The sequence below is a fragment of the Salvelinus alpinus genome, chromosome 3 (assembly GCF_045679555.1).
Source record: "Salvelinus alpinus chromosome 3, SLU_Salpinus.1, whole genome shotgun sequence".
Lineage (NCBI taxonomy): Eukaryota > Metazoa > Chordata > Actinopteri > Salmoniformes > Salmonidae > Salvelinus > Salvelinus alpinus.
Window position 1 is genome coordinate 24,709,820 of NC_092088.1, and position 18,592 is coordinate 24,728,411.

Sequence of the window (18,592 nt, forward strand, 5' to 3'; positions counted from 1 at the left end):
TGACAGAGTGTATCACGTCTGCTGCAGGCGCAGTTGATGAGCCTATTTCTCGAGTCAGTTGTTTTGAATGGAGCTAGGAGTGTGTTCATGTTTCCAAGTTTCAAACATGTTCTCAAATGTCATTGACATGGCAGCAGCGGTATGACCACCAGCATATTCATGAGCATGCAATACGACTTTCCTCAGTATGAAAACCTTAATGACCCACTGTGCTGTCAGACTCAGGATGCTCATGAGGCTGATATCGCTGGTCCAAATGTCAGTCGTGAAGATAATAGCAGTGACGCTATTACTGTGTAACTCCGGTAGGGCAACATCTGAAAAATAGCGCCCTTGGTGTACCGGTGCTCGACCAGTCGGCGAAAGCCAACATCACCCACGACAGAGAACGGTTGATTGTCAAGGGCAATGAATTCCATTATCTGAAATATTCTTACTCTTTCAAATGACTGCTCAACTTGTTGACTGCTCGATCCACACAGCAGACATTGTGGGCTAGGTTAGGAATGCTGTGTTGCACGTGTAGCGCTACATTTTACTTGCCGTCATTACGTCATGTATCTACATTATATAGGTATGCACGTCAGCTTTGACATTGGTTTTGCACATCGGCGTTAAACTCGACATCGGGCCGATGTTGGCATTTTTAGCTAATGTCGGCCGATTCCGATAAGGTCACCGATATATTGTGCATCCCTAATCTAAGCCTTTCATTTTTTTGCCTAATTAAAAAAAAATTATCTATGCCTATATTTCTCATAAATATAGACTCTTAGTTTTCATTTGATACCCAATTGATATGCTCCTATGAACTTCACATGTTTGTGCTCATGGATCCTTTTTGATGGAAATGACCTGCATTCAGGTTGCCAGTACGGAATGCTGTCCTGACAGAGTAGACAAACACAAGCGTTGTCATAAAACTTAAGAGTGATGTGCATGTTCCCTGAAGCAAGGAGTGCTCTTCCATGTAGCAAGCTCCCTCTCAAACAGAAAGCGGTTTTCAGTAGATAAAATATGGCTATGGTGCAGTCTTCAAACACCAGTTTGAAAGAGTAAGACACTTATAGATTGGAAAAGCATTACATACATTTATTTGGCAACGTTTCTTCCTTAGGCCATGTCGGTTCTATTTAGCATTTAGGAATCAGTTTGATTCTACTCTACTCTATGGTAAGCTAGCCTAGCCATAGCTGGAAAAATTGTAAACTGCAATTACGTTAAGAAACGTCAATAATCATCGCTTGCGAAACAATTTTCGAAATATATGGCCTTTATCTTTCATTTCAGCAAGAAAGAATCTTTTAAATAAAAAAAAGATACACTTACTGTAGCAAATTTTACAGATCCATACACTGTGTGCAGTGGTTGAAAAAGTACCCAATTGTCATACTGGAGTAAAAGTAAAGATACCTTCATAGAAAATGACTTGAGTAAAAGGGAAAGTCACCCAGTAAAATACTACTCGAGTAAAAGTCTAAAACTATTTGGTTTTAAATATAGTCTACTTTAGAATCGAAATTAAATGTAATTGTTAAAATATACTTAAGCATCAAAACTTAAAGTAAAAATAATTTAAATTCCATGTATTAAGCAAACCAGACAGCACCATTTAATTTAATTTACGGACAGCCAGGGGCACACTCGAACACTCAGAGGTCATTTACAAACGAAGCATTTGTGTTTAGTGAGTCTGTCAGATCAGAGGCAGAAGGGTTGACCTGGGATGTTCTCCGGACAAGTGCGTGAATTGGACCATTTTCCTGCCCTGCTAAGCATGCAAAATATAACAAGTACTTTTGGGTGTCAGGGAAATGTATGGAGTAAAAAGTACATCATTTTCTCTAGGAATGTAAGTTAATGAAGTAAAAGTTAAAAGTAGTCACAAATATGAATTTATAGTACAAATACAAAAAAAACGACTTAAGTGGTACATTCAAGTATTTTTACTTAAAGTACTTTACGAGAAGAAAATACCTTCACCAATTTGTAAGTCGCTCTGGATAAGAGCGTCTGCTAAATGACTTAAATGTTAAATGTAAATAGGCGCTAAGGGTAGTTCGCGTCTATGAATGGGCTAGACTAGCCATACAGGGGCAGACAGACAGTCAAAGCATATCATATGTTGCTTAGGTTCAGCTGGAGAGCAATGGCTAGTCCAACTACCATCACGTTCCTACCACGGGGAAATAAAATAACTTGCAACAAAGTTTATAAAAGCAGCACAGCGTGACAGCTAAATTAGCTACAATGTATGGGCAAGAAATCATTGCATAGTCAACCCATAGGATGACGCGGGACAGCGGGAGACAAGAAAGCCGGGGGACAATTGTAAACAAAGACAACCACGAATATAGATTGGCATAATCGACATTGTCAAAGGTTTGAGTCCATTTATGATTATACAATCTAGGTCGAAAGGATTCTTACCTCAAAACACGTAGCTGGTGATGTAAGGTTAAGGACAAGCTGCTCCTTTCTTGATTGTCGAACGTACTAACTTTTCTCTGTTAGCAGCCAAATGTTAAGTTCTATCCGAAATTGCAGTTTGATCTGCGTTAGCTGCTGAATACATTGTTCACCGTTACTGCCTCACTCCAGTGCATCCTTGAGCTATTTGTTTTACTAGCTAATATCTAATTTCTCGTTCCACTCCATCGAGTTAGGTATTGAATACAGTCATCATGTACGTTACCTCAAAAACACCAGGAAGGGGAATCTCCAAGGAGCCAAAGCAAAATAAACGTACGTTTTCTTCGTAGACTTAAATCAGTTTAATTGTGTTTCTACGTTCAGTATGCGTAGAGTTCATTCGGGAATATGACCAAAATAACTACGTTTCCCTTGGTACATCGCAACTCTAATAAGTAGGATATCCGTTCCCCTTTTTTTTACACAAATGTCGTCATCATTTGAATTTGACACTTTATTAAAATACCACTGTATTATTTTCTGACGTTGTTTAATACATATTGTATTATTGTATTGAGCACGTTATGCATAATGACTTAAGGTATTCTTGTTTTAGAATTGAAAATAATAATAATTATATATTGGTTACAGGTAGCCTACATCTAATGTATTAGGCTACAACAGTTTACACACCCTTCTATCAATAGGCACACAAAACATCACAAACAAACAAAACCCCACAGAAACCAGTGTTGGGGAGGAGTGAACTACAACTAGTAATTGGGGCTCCTGAGTGGCGCAGCACTCTAAGGCACGGCATCTCAGTGCTAGAGTTGTCACTACAGACCCTGGTTTGACAACTGGCCATGATCTGGCCCAGCATCGTCCGGGTTAGGGGAGGGTTCGGCCGGGTAGACCATCATTGTAAATAGGAATTTGTTTGTAACTGACTTGCCTGGTTAAATAAATAAAATAAACTCAATTTTGCAGTAGCTTAGTGGTAGTTGAACTAAATTTAAATCTAGGTAGTGTTTTCAGTAGTTAATTACTTTTTTAACATGTAGCGGTGTAGCTAACTACTAGAACTAGCCTACACACTAACTACTGGAAGTATCCTACACACTACTTATTTTGCTAAAATAAAATATTGTTGTAGGCAAGAATGTCCTTTCTTTTTCGGCATCATACCTGCCTAGTTCTCACTTGAAACAGTTATTTTGTTTAAAAGGCCAAATTACACATTCTGTTAACATACACCAGAGTTGATCTGTTCTTGCAATTCGTAGAGTATGACATTTCAGATTTAGATATGATAATTTATCATAAAGTAGTTTGGATTTAGTGAACTACTTTTCCAAAGTAACTTTAGTTAAGTAAACTATATTTTTCTTGAGGGTAGCTTTAATGTAGTTCAACTTCTTCCAGTGTGATGTAATAGTAGCTTGGTAAACTATATTTTCAGCGTAGCTTCCCCAACACTGACAGAAACACATAAAACACATGTTTTACAAATACCAGTCAAATATCGAATCTTTTGGAATATCTTATTCAGTGCATTGTTAATTTTCCATTTCATTGCATGTTATATGAAAATCACAGGGTCTCACAAACAAGGCCATAATAACTGTCCCACCTATTCTTATTATTTTTGCAGACATATGCTGTCATCTAGTGGCACTTACTTACGTGCACCATTCGAACAAAACTAACAAAACTAACAGATGTTATATTTAAGAAATACAAGGCTTTTCCCAACTCAGTTGACGCATATAGAATAGAATAACATTTTTTTCTCACCAGAACTAACTTCAGTTCTAGCATTTGGATTAATAAACATGTAATAGCAAGATACACCCCCCCCCCCCCCCCCCAATTATTAATAGATATAGGGTCAACATCCATGCCAAGCCTTGAGCGCGTTCCACGCATATCAGGGTCTCAAATTCATCTCAGCTAATCCGAGTTGGTAGATATCTCTTTAAAATGGTAATGTCAACGTCCCTGGCTGTAGGCTAGGCATGAATGAATAGCCTAATATCATAAAGTAATAATGTTATCATTCACTAGATGTAAATTATAGACCTTTGAAGTCTCCTTTATGATGACAGTCTTTGAACTCATATACACATTTTTTTTTCATGGCCTTTAAAAAAAAAAGTAATCTCCCTTCGTGTAGAGTGGACTGATGCCAACAGGGGATTTTGTTTCAGCAATCGTAGGATAATATTTCATTTTAATGTCTGACTGCCCGAATAAAGAAATAGGCCAAAAGAAAATAATTATTATTAGTATTATGTATATGTTTTTACAATTTCTTAGAGGACAACTAACATCAATAAACAGTTTATACATATAATTATTGCAGGCGTTTTCTACGCCATCAACATTTGCTAAAATCTGTGAAAGGGCTAATAACATATTTAACCAAAGACATGCCTTGTATAAACTACTTTTATTTTACCGCAATGTAGGGCCTAAAGCTTAAATGCACAAAACCTTTTGCATAGCACGTGAAAGAATTTGTGAGCACGGATAATCTCTAATGCTGGTGTCACTCCATGTGTTTGAACCGCGGAGGGTTCAAGGATTATGTTCGTCAGAGTTATGATTTTAAAGTGTGTCATGAGAGAGATTGAACAGGGACTATAGTATTCATTCTACATTAATTGTACTGTATTACGTTTTGAACTGGTCCTAAAACCCTTTGATTTATTTGATTTATCTTTCTCAATACTAGAAATGGCACCGTTATCAAGTGGGCAATTAAAACAAACTTAAAATTAAACATATTTTCTTAAAATAAGGGTTTTCGATAATGTATCAAAGGGCCCATGTGTGTTGGGAAACGTTCCGGCGGAGTTCTAGTGAAGTGAGGCGGAGCGAGCAATCCTTTCAGGGATGAAACGCGGGCTGAAGAATAATGAATGAGAGAAACTGGGCGGAGAAAGTTCGAGTTGATTTTCACATGTCTCTTAGTGCCATGGTAAGTGTACTTTTTTGGAGTAATAGGACAGCTATTCTGCAGTGGATATTTATTTGACTTTATTTGACTGTAAAGTAGCCTAAATAAACGAACATTCTAAAACGGTCTGGACTGGAGTTAGCCACTTTGGATTGGAAGACTTCTTTGTGAAGAAGGTATGTGAATGTGATGAAATGGGATTGGAACACATTATTTTTGCGCTTGTCGCTTTGAAAGACAGTGCACTTGTTCTGCCTTTGTTTGACAATCCAGAGCTCCGGGTTATGATTAACTTTTTATACATTTCAAATGTAGCCTATGCTCCAATGTTTTAGACCAAGCAACTAATTACATAAGTAATTTATTCGGGGTTTTAGTGTGTGTATTGTTTTCAAAGGCCAGTAGCTCTGCGTACACACTGTTGTCATGACAATGCTACGGAAACAGCGCATGGCGCGTTTGTTAGCCGCTACTGCGTTGAACTTCTATTCAACTACTGCCATTCAAGGCAGTTTACAAATAATCCACTCTCACTTCAAACTAAGTCTACTTTCATTGGCTATGAAGTCTGGAATGTCATGGTTCATGACGCCAAATCTTTTAAATACAAACGTTCTATTGGGTGTTAGCTAGGTTCTCAAAATGAATCTTTTTTTCTCTGTCCAGCTGCACTTGGTGATGTTTGACTCTTGTTGTAGCCTATTTATTCAACAACACATGGCCATAATTATACAACTTGCAAATAGCTTTATTTAATGAGCTGTTGTTTTCTATGTAAAGAAGAATACTTCATAGTGGTTAATAGCGATTAAGGTTAAGGGGTTAGTAGGGAATGGGATTAAGGAAATAGTTGAGTGAGGTGTGTCCTGTGTTTCTGTGGGACTGAGACAGCTTGTGACCCCGCTAGTCAGGAAAGGGATGCTTTTAGGCAGACCGTCTCTTGTTGTTAATAGCCAGCACACATGTGGAAGTGACAGCCTCTACAATAGGGCCAGGAAAGAGTTTGGGCTAGCTGCTTGGAGGAAAAAGGAAATCCAGAGGAGTGTGTGTGTGTGTGTGTGTGTGTGTGTGTGTGTGTGTGTGTGTGTGTGTGTGTGTGTGTGTGTGTGTGTGTGTGTGTGTGTGTCTATTCGCCAGTGTGTGTACAGTACAAAGACAGTTTGTGTTGGTGGGAGGTTCGCTGCGATTACAGGGTTATGGACTCACGTGAGAGGATGCCAGTTCACAAGGGGCTTTCCTTTGTCCTTCATAAAACGATGTCATCATTGGAACGGATCCGACCTGTATCCAATTTGATGGCTGTAACAAAGTCATAAACAGGGTATGAATCTCCTGCTCTGCTCAGCTGAGTCTGATAGTTTTATTCATTTATGAGTTTTCCAGTGCTTTCCTCGATGCAATACGACCATGTGTCATTGCCTATGGACATTTTAAGAAGTACCTACAGTGCTAAACGTCAACTTGCTCTCCGGGATGACTATAAATCACTTGAAAATCCAAGGTTGTGTACATGCTGTTTGCTCCCCTGCCTCTATGTCAGAGCACGCAATGACGCCTCTCTCCAGCTATACGATCGCCCGTAAGGCACAGATACAAGCACAGAGTCACAGACAGAGGCCTGGCAAAATGAATACATCAAAGATACATCTGTTACTTATGCATGTTTGATGGCATAGGCAGACTGTAGACACTCACTGCCCCGAGTTACAGCATTTATTAGCATGCATGACTAGGTGGAAGCTAAGGCGTGAATGTAGATGACGTGGGTTAGGGAGAGAAGGTAGGGTATAGCTCAGATGCTGTGTCAGAAGAATAGGGTTGCACTTAGTAGGCAGGAAACAAGGAAAAACTGGTTAAACTAAGGCAGGGGTACAGGAACCTGTCCAATGTGTTAATGTTCATTTTGCATTGGAAAACCTTTTCAACCATTTGGGTCCACTGAACTCGATTCAATCGCCCCCAAACGGATCCCCTTGGTTATAGCTTCTATGTGCTTTAATGGAATCAAATGACTTGGTTGATTCCAAAAAGTGCATTCACAGGGGTTTTAAAAAGGGTTCAAATGGAGTCTGACATGTATAGGAAATATGTGTTTACTGTGGGCTCGTCCCAAATGGAACCCTATTCCCTATACAGTGCTGTACTTTTCACGAGTGCACTTTGTAGGGAATAGCATGCCCTTTGGGACACTGACCTTTTATTATAACTGTGCTCGGGGCGTATGGGTGTCAATACCGAAGCCCACTTTTCAGCAGGTGCTGTGGCCGTGAATGATTAGCAGAATAATTATGCTGAATAAATACATGCATAATATTATTAATCATATTCATGGTATGTTTTCATAACTGGGAAAAGCTCTGTGGCGTCGGAATAAAAAATACTTCAACAGAGATGAATTCTAGGTTTGTTGCTTTTTTAGAGTTAATCAAACAAGAAGTGTGTTTTATGTTAACTCAGCAAAAAAAATGAACGTTCTCTCACTGTCAACTGTGTTTATTTTCAGCAAACTTAATATGTGTATATATTTGTCTGAAGACAACAAGATTCAACAACTGAGACATAAACTGAACAAGTTCCACAGACATGTGACTAACAGAAATGGAATAATGTGTCCCTGATCAAAATCAAAAGTAACAGTCAGTATGGTGGATCCCGCTCCAGAGTACAGGCCTCTGTGTAACGCTCATTCCTTCGACGATAAACACGAATCTGACCATCACCCCTGGTGAGACAAAACCGCGACTCGTCAGTGAAGAGCACTTTTTGCCAGTCCTGTCTGGTCCAGCAATGGTGGGTTTGTGCCCATAGGCGATGTTGTTGCCGGTGATGTCTGGTGAGGACCTGTCTTACACCAGGCCTACAAGCCCTCAGTCCAGCCTCTCTCAGCCTATTGCGGACAGTCTGAACACTGATGGAGGGATTGTGCATTCCTGGTGTAACTTGGGCAGTTATTGTTGCCATCCTGTACCTGTCCCTCTGGTGTGATGTTCGGATGTACCAATCCTGTGCAGGTGTTGTTACACGTGGTCTGCCACTGCGAGGACGATTAGCTATCCATCCTGTCTCCCTGTAGGCGTCTCATAGTACGGACATTGCAATTTATTTCCCTGGCCACATCTGCAGTCCTCATGCCTCCTTGCAGCATGCCTAAGGCACATTTACACAGATGAGCAGGGACCCTTGGCACCTTTCTTTTAGTGTTTTTCAGAGTCAGTAGAAAGGCCTCTTTTGTGTCCTACGTTTTCATAACTGTGACCTTAATTGCCTAACGTCTGTAAGCTGTTAGTCTTCACATTGAAGATTGTGAAGTTATTTAGATTTTTACTAATTATCTTCGAAGACATGGTCCTGAAAATGGGACGTTTCATTTTTTTGCTAAGTTTAGGTAAGTGTATGGGCAGTATCTATGGATGTGTCATAGATGTGTTTGTGTGTGACTTGTGTATGTGCGTGCGAGTGTGTATATTTAGTGTTTCCTCATACCCACTCTGAACTAACTACTGATCGGATCCTTCTCATATCAATGTCCAATAAACAATCGACCATATCGACCATCCAAGCACAATCAGCACTAGGCCTTAATAGGACTCAGCACTGGAGAGGAAAGAGCTTTTATGTGATCATCACATACCACTAAGAGCACTTGACAATCCCAGCCATTGCTGAGTTCATCTCCATCTCCATCATTGTTATCCAATAGTGTCTATGTGAGAGGAGGCCCAGGGCAGAACATTGGAGGAAAATAACTTAGAGAGCATACAGGACAGTGAGGGAACAGAGAGGCTACTACTCCACTAAATCACAAGGCCTAAAGGACAGCTTTGAAATCCAAGACACCAAGATCTGAGAGGACTTAGGAGGCCCTGGAGAGAGAGAGAGAGAGTGAGAGAGAGAGAGAGAGAGAGAGAGAGAGAGAGAGAGAGAGAGAGAGAGAGAGAGAGAGAGAGAGAGAGAGAGAGAGAGAGAGAGAGAGAGAGAGAGAGAGAGAGAGAGAGAGAGAGAGAGAGAGAGAGAGAGAGAGAGAGAGAGAGATAAGGAAAGACACTGAGAGTGTGGATGAGAGAGAGAGAGACAGACAAAGAGACTCAGAGAGCAAGAGAGAGAGAAAGAGAGAAATATATATGTGAGTTAGCTGAGCCATGCAAGTCTTCATGGAGCCTCCTCTGTAGATGACATGTGACAAGGTGAGAGTGAAAGAGATGCGCCTACCTTCCCACAACACCCCCGTCACCCATCCCTCACCGCACCCTTTGGGACACTGCATACTTAATGAGTTCCTTGCCCCCCCTCCCTTCCACCAAGCTCACTCAATCGATCCCAGGTGTGTGGTACAGTAGCTGGTTAAATATCTTAGCCAACTGCAGGCTACTGCAAGAGGCGGCAGGTACCCTAGCGGTTAAGAGCATTGGACCACTAACCGAAAGGTTGCTGGTTTGAATCGCCGAGCCGACTATGTTCTCTTGAGCAAGGCACTTAAAATTGCTCTTGAAAGTTGCTCTGGATAAGAGGCTCTGCTAAATTGCAAAAATGTTTTCTCTGTAGGTGATGGTTTCACTGTAAAGAGAGGGCAAACTGGGGAGTCGGAGGAGCCAGAATGGAGAACCTCATAGGGTAAGAGAGCTGACCATTTCCTTTCATCATTGCGTGTGTGTTATTGTGTGTTGTCAAGAGGAATTCCTGCCTCTTTTTTGGTCATTTCCCCCCTTCATGAGCTCATTATTGCAGTTTCCTGGAAGTGTTGTTGTCATGTGCTTTGTAGGCGTAAAATCAGGATTGGGGAAGCATTTGATCTGTGCACTACCACACTGTTGGTGATTTCATAGCACCAGTAGGCTATTTGGATAGTATGACATCTTATTTTGTGGTTAAACACCACTCCAGCTTCAAGGTCCAAAGCGAGTACAAATGCAGGACTCATTTTGAATAAAGAGCCTTTGTGGTTCTTGCTGCTTGTTTGAACAGTTCTTTACGATCTGGATTTATGTGTTGACTGAAGTGAAGGGAGCATGTGGATCCTGTTGTTTTTGTGTAGGGGGGATTATATATGTTTTGCACGCACTACACTACAGAAGGCCCGGTGCACTACATTTGTGAAAAATTTGAATTCGGATTTTTCAGGGGGTGCTGCATCATCCTCAGTACCCCTACTTCCCGTGGCTATGTGTACAAGTTCAAACGAAACCTGGGGGGCTAATCTAGGATCAGCTTTGAATACAGTTCCTGGTTCTATTGCTGCCTTTCATATAGGAGAAGGATGGAATTATCCCTAGATACCGTTAATATTCAGGGAAGGAAAGCTGATCCTAGATCTGCGACTAAGGGAAACGTATTTTAGGAGTCCCTTTGTAGGACCTCATGTCTTTGGCAGATGTTTTTTGTAAACAGATGCTCTGTGTCTCATGGTTTCTCTTGTCTCTCTGATGATTTTCTTGGGACTGATCTTGTTACGGACTAAGAGGTTTACAGACAAACGTGTCTGTGCATTTTAATAGCTGATCCTGCTGTATTTTTAGCCATTAGAAGAGTGAACTCTTTCCAAAAAGTTAGAGTGCCTGCTGTCGAGTTTGTTGGTTGACTTTCACATGCCACACGCACACGCACACGCACGCGCACGCACACGCACACGCACACGCACACACACACACACACACACACACACACACACACACACACACACACACACACACACACACACACACACACACACACACACATCGATGTAATCACTCTGTTCTGAATGCTGCAGAGTCAGCAAAAGCAGAGAGTGATGCCCCGGAGGATTGATAAGCTAGCTGTCTGTAGAAAGGAAGCCTTTTACATGTAAAAGTCTGCCGATAGCGATGTGGAGCTGATCTGTAAAGCCTTTCGTACTCTGTGGAGTATCCTGAGTTGCCCCTGGTGCTGGATCCTGACAGAGCTGATAGATACTGTATACCCAAGGCCTTATTGCTTCAGAAACACCTTTGACATGGTCAGCTTGCTGACAACCTTTGTACAACCTTAGCTTAACCTTAACCTTATGCTTTTGTTAAAGGTTTTACTTAACTCCCCAAAAACAAACTCCACACGTCTGCTGTGCAACTGTATGTCCTGTTATTCTGCAAACAACTGCCACACAACCTGATTTCAACGTTCAACCAACCTTGACAACCAATCTTGAATCTATTTCATGATTCCTTCACAACCCACACGAAATCTTCATTCAATCGCCACACGGTCACCATTGAACTCCCACGCATAGATCATTCACAGTGTCTAAACAACCTCTGCAGAACCACAAATCCACACAACCTCTGCAGCTTGACCCCCAACCTACCTACTACAACCAGGGTTCCCATATTATCAACTGTCAGAAGAACTGTTTCCCTTTCTAGTGTAGTTCCATTCATAAATATGTGTTCCTTAGTGAATAAAGCTTAGGTGTATAATTAGACTAGAGAAATGGGGAAGTATCCTCTCAGGTTTTTTAACATGCTCTTCTTTTCTCCCTTCCCCTTTCACAACTACTCGATGCTGATAACAACATAGAGGCGGCATTGTGTGTCTGCATGGGAGGGCTAAGCCTTATTGTAATAAGGGCATGTCCTAAGAGAATCAATGAATGTACTATACATATGTAGGATCTTAATTTGAGCTAGTTTGCTACAGCAGGAAAATCATTCCACAGCAACAGGAAATGTGAATTGTTACGTGGATTATAATTCACAGACATTTTTGTCGGGTTTGATACATTTTTGGTAAGGGAAAATCAAGTATGACGTATAAAATGGAAAGTACAAACTTCTGAAGCCGTTTTAAACCTTAAATACACGACAGGTTTACAATTTCCTGCAACAGGGTGATCAAAAGGATATCCTACATCTGTACTGTTGACGTGTTTGTGTGTGTGTGTGTTTCCATCAGCACTCCTCAATTTATGATGTGTGTGCATGATACCAAACACATCTCCCCTGTCTATTGTATCCATAGTGAAATGTCAGTGATTGTTGCCATCTCTCCCTCATTCCCCCTGCAGATATGTTTCCGTTAAAGATGAGGTTGCACTATACACTATACACCACACACACACAGAGAGAGAGAGAGAGAGAGAGAGAGAGAGAGAGAGAGAGAGAGAGAGAGAGAGAGAGAGAGAGAGAGAGAGAGAGAGAGAGAGAGAGAGAGAGAGAGAGAGAGAGAGAGAGAGAGAGAGAGAGAGAGAGAGAGAGAGAGAGAGAGAGAGAGAGAGAGAGAGAGAGAGAGACCCAGCTTCCCAGGAGAAAGCCTCTGGAAAACCGGAACAGTGTGTAATTGACATGCTAAATGCCACATCCACACGCCACTCATTCTCCTACAGTAGCATCCGTGACGAGTTATGAATCCAGCATGAGATGAACGCCAGGAGGAGGACAAACCCCATGCATATTTGCATCACAGTTACACAGTGGGAATATTATGCAGGGCAGGTCATATCAGGAATTGGATGGAAAGCCCAATTCTACCTGAGACCATCTAGAAAAGTATGCATTGTATGAGTAGCAAATACAATCGTCCAGTTGCCACAATAACTCATGGATAAATGTAAAGATGAAAGGATGAATGAATGAAAACTCAAGCTTATGTGAATGTATAGATGGATGGTATGTTTTAGACGCTGTAACGTTGTATTCATTTCTGCACGACTCATTCTTTTTAAGAACACGGATATTCTGGCCTGCATTCTGCGACATGGTATGTGACGCTATTCCCTGCCACGTGTTGCACGGCCAGGTAAACGGTTGCTCACCGTGAAAACAAACCAGCGCTGTGGTCCCAGCTACTCTCCCTATCTATTCCGCTGTGTGTGTCTGGAGCAGGTGTTGCTCTGCAGTCCTGCAGGCTCCAAGGGGGATGAGAACAACGAGCTAGATTAACCCTCAGCTTCCTGGCCTGCAGCCAAACATACTGCAGTTGGAGTTGGGCCTGTTTAGAATACATGGTATTCGAGTAAAAAAAGGGAAATCATATATATATGATATATATATATATATATATATATATATATATATATATATATATAAATTCTCCTATATCTTGATAGCTCTATATGTCACAGGGTGCCATGCGCACCACAAATCTGTCATAGCCCGCTAAACTAAAGCCAAGGTATTAGCTGTTGGAGGTAACACAAGTCTTCAGGTCTTAAGTGAGGTTATTTGTCAGCATGCGAGTGTGTGTGTGTGTGTGTGTGTGTGTGTGTGTGTGTGTGTGTGCGTGCGTGCGTGTGCGTGAGTGCGTGCATCCACCAGTGCATACGTGCGCGTGTGTGTCATCACCCTTCCCTCAGACCACCCGTTCCCTTAAAGCTGACATATAGGCCAGTGCGAGTCAAGCTCCAATAATGGGCTGTCACCATTACGCCTCTCAACTAGAGACGACCTCAATTTTCCCTCCATGGTCTCTTTTATGAAACGAATGAATAAATGTAATGTCTCGGGACCGCGATTATATCTCTGTGAACTCAACTTCACTGCCAGCAATTGAGCTTCTGAATGGGATTTCTAAATTGACTCGGGGGTGGGGGGGGGGGGGGGGGAATGTTTGCTGCAAATAAAATGTGACTGCCAAACAGAAGTTGAGGGTTAAGATGAGATGACTCCTGCTCATTCTCCTCTTGCGCAGCGAGATAGGATCAGAGAGGGAGAAAATGCAGCAGTGCATGGAGCAGGATGAAGTTTCTCCTAGAGACACTGATCTAAAAAGTCTGTTTTTCTCGCTCTAATAGTTAGGATGTCAGATGGATATACTGATCCTAAACTCAGCAAAAAAAGAAACGTCCTCACTGTCAACTGTGTTTATTTTCAGCAAACTTAACATGTGTAAATATTTGTATGAACATAACACGATTCAACAACTGAGACATAAACTGAACAAGTTCCACAGACATGTGACGAACAGAAATTGAATAATGTGTCCCTGAACAAAGGGGGGGTCAAAATCAAAAGTAACAGTGGCCACCAGCTGCATTACGTACTGCAGTGCATCTCCTCCTCATGGACTGCACCAGATTTGCAAGTTCTTGCTGTGAGATGTTACCCCACTCTTCCACCAAGGCACCAGCAAGTTCCCGGACATTTCTGGGTGGGAATGGCCCCATCCCTCACCCTCCGATCCAACAGGTCCCAGACGTGCTCAATGGGATTGAGATCCAGGCTCGCTGGCCATGGCAAAACACTGACATTCCTGTCTTGCAGGAAATCACTTACTGAACGAGCAGTATGGCTGGTGGCATTGTGATGCTGGAGGGTCATGTCAGGATGAGCCTGCAGGATGGGTACCACATGAGGGAGGAGGATGTCTTCCCTGTAATGCACAGCGTTGAGATTGCCTGCAATGACAACAAGCTCAGTCCGATGATGCTGTGACACACCGCCCCAGACCATGACGGACCCTCCACCTCCAAATCGATCCCGCTCCAGAGTACAGGCCTCGGTGTAACGCTCATTCCTTTGACGATAAATGCGAATCCGACCATCAGCCTTCAGAGACAAAACCGCGACTCGTCAGAGAAGAGCACTTTTTGCCAGTCCTGCCTGGTCCAGCAATGGTGGGTTTGTGCCCATAGGCGACGTTGTTGCCGGTGATGTCTGGTGAGGACCTGTCTTACAACAGGCCTACAAGCCCTCAGTCCAGCCTCTCTCAGCCTATTGCAGACAGTCTGAGCACTGATGGAGAGATTGTGCGTTCCTGGTGTAACTTGGGCAGTTATTGTTGCCATCCTGTACATGTCCCTCTGGTGTGATGTTCGGATGTACCAATCCTGTGCAGGTGTTGTTACACATGGTCTGCCACTGCGAGGACGATTAGCTATACGTCCTGTCTCCCTGTAGCGCTGTCTTAGGCGTCTCATAGTACGGACATTGCAATTTATTTCCCTGGCCACATCTGCAGTCCTCATGCCTCCTTGCAGCATGCCTAAGGCACATTCACGCACATGAGCAGGGACCCTGGGCACCTTTCTTTTAGTGTTTTTCAGAGTCAGTAGAAAGGCCTCTTTAGTGTCCTAAGTTTTCATAACTGTGACCTTAATTGCCTACCGTCTGTAAGCTGTTAGTGTCTTAACGACCGTTCCACAGGTGCATGTTCATGAATTGTTCATTGTTCATTGAACAAGCATGGGAAACAGTGTTTAAACCCTTTACATTGAAGATCTGTGAAGTTATTTGGATTTTTACGAATTATCTCTGAAAGACAGGGTCCTGAAAGAGGGAAGTTTCTTTTTTTGCTGAGTTTAACTCTGTGTCAAAGGGCAACATCTACCCGGAGTGTGGTGCAGAGTATGGGTAGTGTGGTCATACAGCTTCAACTGTTATGAGAGTGCCTGTGTAGCGCTGTCATAACCGTGGGTTGATTCAACAATGTAGCTTCCATGAATGGCTAGGTGTCAGGTTAGTGCTTCACAGAGACATGAAGAGGGCCATGAAGTAAGGGCTGAGCTCTTTAATTAACTCAGTTTGAGCATGAATCATTGAGCAACAGGACCAGTAGGTGTCCAGACTAGAGTAGGTTGGCAACATAATTTATTGAGGTATTTCACATGGAGTGTTTGAACAGGCTGCACAATGTGTATCAATAGATAGGTCAACCCTAGTAGGAAATAAATATAATATAATAATATAAGTTCCCATGGAAACGTTGTGACATCTTCTGCATGAATATCAACTCCAAGTCATTTGTCGAAAAGAGACAGATAACAGTACATAGAACTGCCGTCCATCCAATTCTCTTTACTCTCATAGCGGTCTTCTGAACCAACCAGCTCCCTGTTCAAAACCACAAAACAATACTGCCCTCTACTGTCCCTCTACTGAACTGCACCTCCTAGATCCTTGAGCCTTACCAACCGTCACTAAGAACACCAATGCTTATCATAATAATATAGAAAGCCAGTGTCACAGCAGCGCTAATAGATGTCAGTTTATATCAGCCCTGTTGTTGATTGTGCCTCTTGGGCTTTGTTTAAAATAGAATAACTCCATTATTGTCGTGTTGATTATGGATCATTATGTGTGTGCGTGTGTGGTTAGGATTATGCTTGTCGGTGACTAACTGGTGAGTCAGAGGAGTAACAGAAGATTGTGCAAGCCACGCTACGGTCACCTCATCAGGGTGCCCACCTACTATACCACAGCGGTGGTGTGTGTGTCTGTGCGTGCGTGCGTGCGTGCGTGCGTTTTGTGTGCAGATGTGTGTGTCAGAGACGGCTCACAGCTTGTCTCCAAGGGTGTGTACAGCATAGCTGGCAGGTCTCATGCCCCTGCCTGACGAAGGGTACGTCGTCTTGTCAAACTGTGAACTTCCACCTCCTCCCTCCCTCCCACACACATACATACAGTACACACATGAGTGTGCGCACACACACACACGTGCACACACACACACAGACATACACACAGACATACACACAGACACACACACACACACACACACACACACACACACACACACACACACACACACACACACACACACACACACACACACACACACACACACACACACACACACACACACACACACACACAGACACACACACACAGACACACAGACACACAGATCTGACTGTGCTCTCACCACTTGAGGAACACTCATCTTTCCGGAGCCCGATGCTCTCAAAATGGACACCCTAATAAGTTTATGGAGGAGTACGCACCCTCGTCCGCATTAATACGCTCACTCTAATATATCACGGGAGGTCATTCGCGGACGTCAGTAAAAATGAAACACAAACAAGAACAGCACTTCCTTAAATCAGAGGACAAAGTGTGTGTGTCACAGAAATCAGCAGGTCTGTGACGAAGACTCAGAGTGATGATGTGTAATGGAAAGATATTGAGTTCAAGCCGCTGACGTCAACCGCGGCCTTTTGGTTAAGCGGGGTGCGTTTCATACAACAAAACCTAATGAACAACACGCCATTAACGAAACTCGTGTCGCGAAGTTTATCTCCGCAGCTCAATTAAAGGCCCCGGAAGACAATTGATTCGTCTTTAATCAGTGCTGATTAGTCTGGAAAACGCCTGCTGAGAAAGGGAAACTTCATGCGGCCCGGAATATCGACATCTACATTATGATTAATATTTTAAACCCCGGCTCTTCTAAACAGTCCTTTACAGACTAAAAGAGAATATTAGAATTGTAGGTTTTTCCTGCTGGTGGTAGAGGTGAGACAATTATCCGGCAGGTATTCTAGTGGTTAGAGTGTTGGGCCAGTAACCGAAAGGTTGCTAGATCTAATCCCTGAGCTGACAAGGTAAAAATATGTCGTTCTGCCCCTGAACAAAGCAGTTTACCCACTAGGCTGTCATTGTACATTGGAATTTGTTCTTAGCTGACTTGCCTCGTTAAATAAAGGTTAAATAAATCCAAATACAACTCCTAACCTCACAATGTGATAAAGTAGCTCATGGTCCTTTTTAATTGGGTATAAATATAATAAATAGTTTTCTTTAACACTTTTAGCCAGTGCCCCCCTCCCCTCCGGCTGTAATTCATCTTAAACTGAGCTGCTGGAAGTTGCGGTTGGGTCTTTGGGGGAGTTCAAAGTTCTTCCCTCTGACATTGCGCCAGAGGTTCATGATTTATTCATCTTGGCTACAGACCGCATGCTCTCTGATTTATGTCTGACTGGCTTAGAGAGTGAGAGAGAGCAAGAGAGAGAAAGAGAGACTCCTGCAGAAGACAAGGCATTTACTTCCAAATCCTCCCTGCCAAACATTGACATTTTTCTCTGAAGATGATTCATTTAGGAGCATTAGGCATCAGGGGTGGTGTGGGAGAGTGTGCACGACAGAGAGATGAAAACGAGGATGAAATGCAAATGTATGTGCTTGTAATTTCACTGTGTGCATGTAATTGTGGAACTGTGTTCCTGAAGTTGCCAAAGAGAAATGGCCAGTAGGAAGTTGGACGGAAAATGTGCGCGTGTTTGTGTGTGTGAGTACGTGCATGTGGTGTGATTCAATCCCTTTTGAGTCCGTGCCAAATGAAAATCCCACCTCCAAAAGTCGTTGGACTGTTAGTAAGAGGAAGAGACAGACAAATAGGTGAACAATAAACGAGTGAGCGAAACAATGAAAGAGACAGAGAAACAGAGTTGACGGAGGAAGAGAGAAGGAAAGAAAAACAAAGGAGCAGACTGGAGGAGAAATAAAAAGACAATAGTAAGAAACAGAGATAAAAGTAGTATCGGAAAGAGGAGTG

At 42.5% G+C, this 18,592-nt stretch overlaps 2 protein-coding genes across 3 annotated transcripts in view; one reads left to right on the forward strand and one right to left on the reverse strand.

Moving 5' to 3' along the window:
- capn15 (calpain 15) overlaps positions 1–2,712 on the reverse strand; it is a 72,291-nt gene extending 69,579 nt beyond the window's left edge. Inside the window, exon 1 of the mRNA XM_071392231.1 lies at positions 2,431–2,712. The gene's annotated coding sequence lies outside the window, so the exon portion shown is untranslated. The remainder of the gene's footprint in view (positions 1–2,430) is intronic.
- A 2,581-nt stretch (positions 2,713–5,293) lies between these two features.
- The window catches only part of ankfn1b (ankyrin repeat and fibronectin type III domain containing 1b), a 295,078-nt gene continuing 281,779 nt past the window's right edge, over positions 5,294–18,592 (forward strand). The window contains exons 1-2 of one of the 2 annotated variants that reach the window (XM_071392239.1): positions 5,294–5,395; positions 9,917–9,985. In XM_071392239.1, coding sequence (XP_071248340.1) covers positions 9,969–9,985 — 17 coding nt within the window. In that variant the 5' untranslated portion in view covers positions 5,294–5,395; positions 9,917–9,968. Of the gene's footprint in view, positions 5,551–9,916; positions 9,986–18,592 lie in introns of both variants that reach the window. The other variant, XM_071392238.1, reaches the window with a different exon arrangement.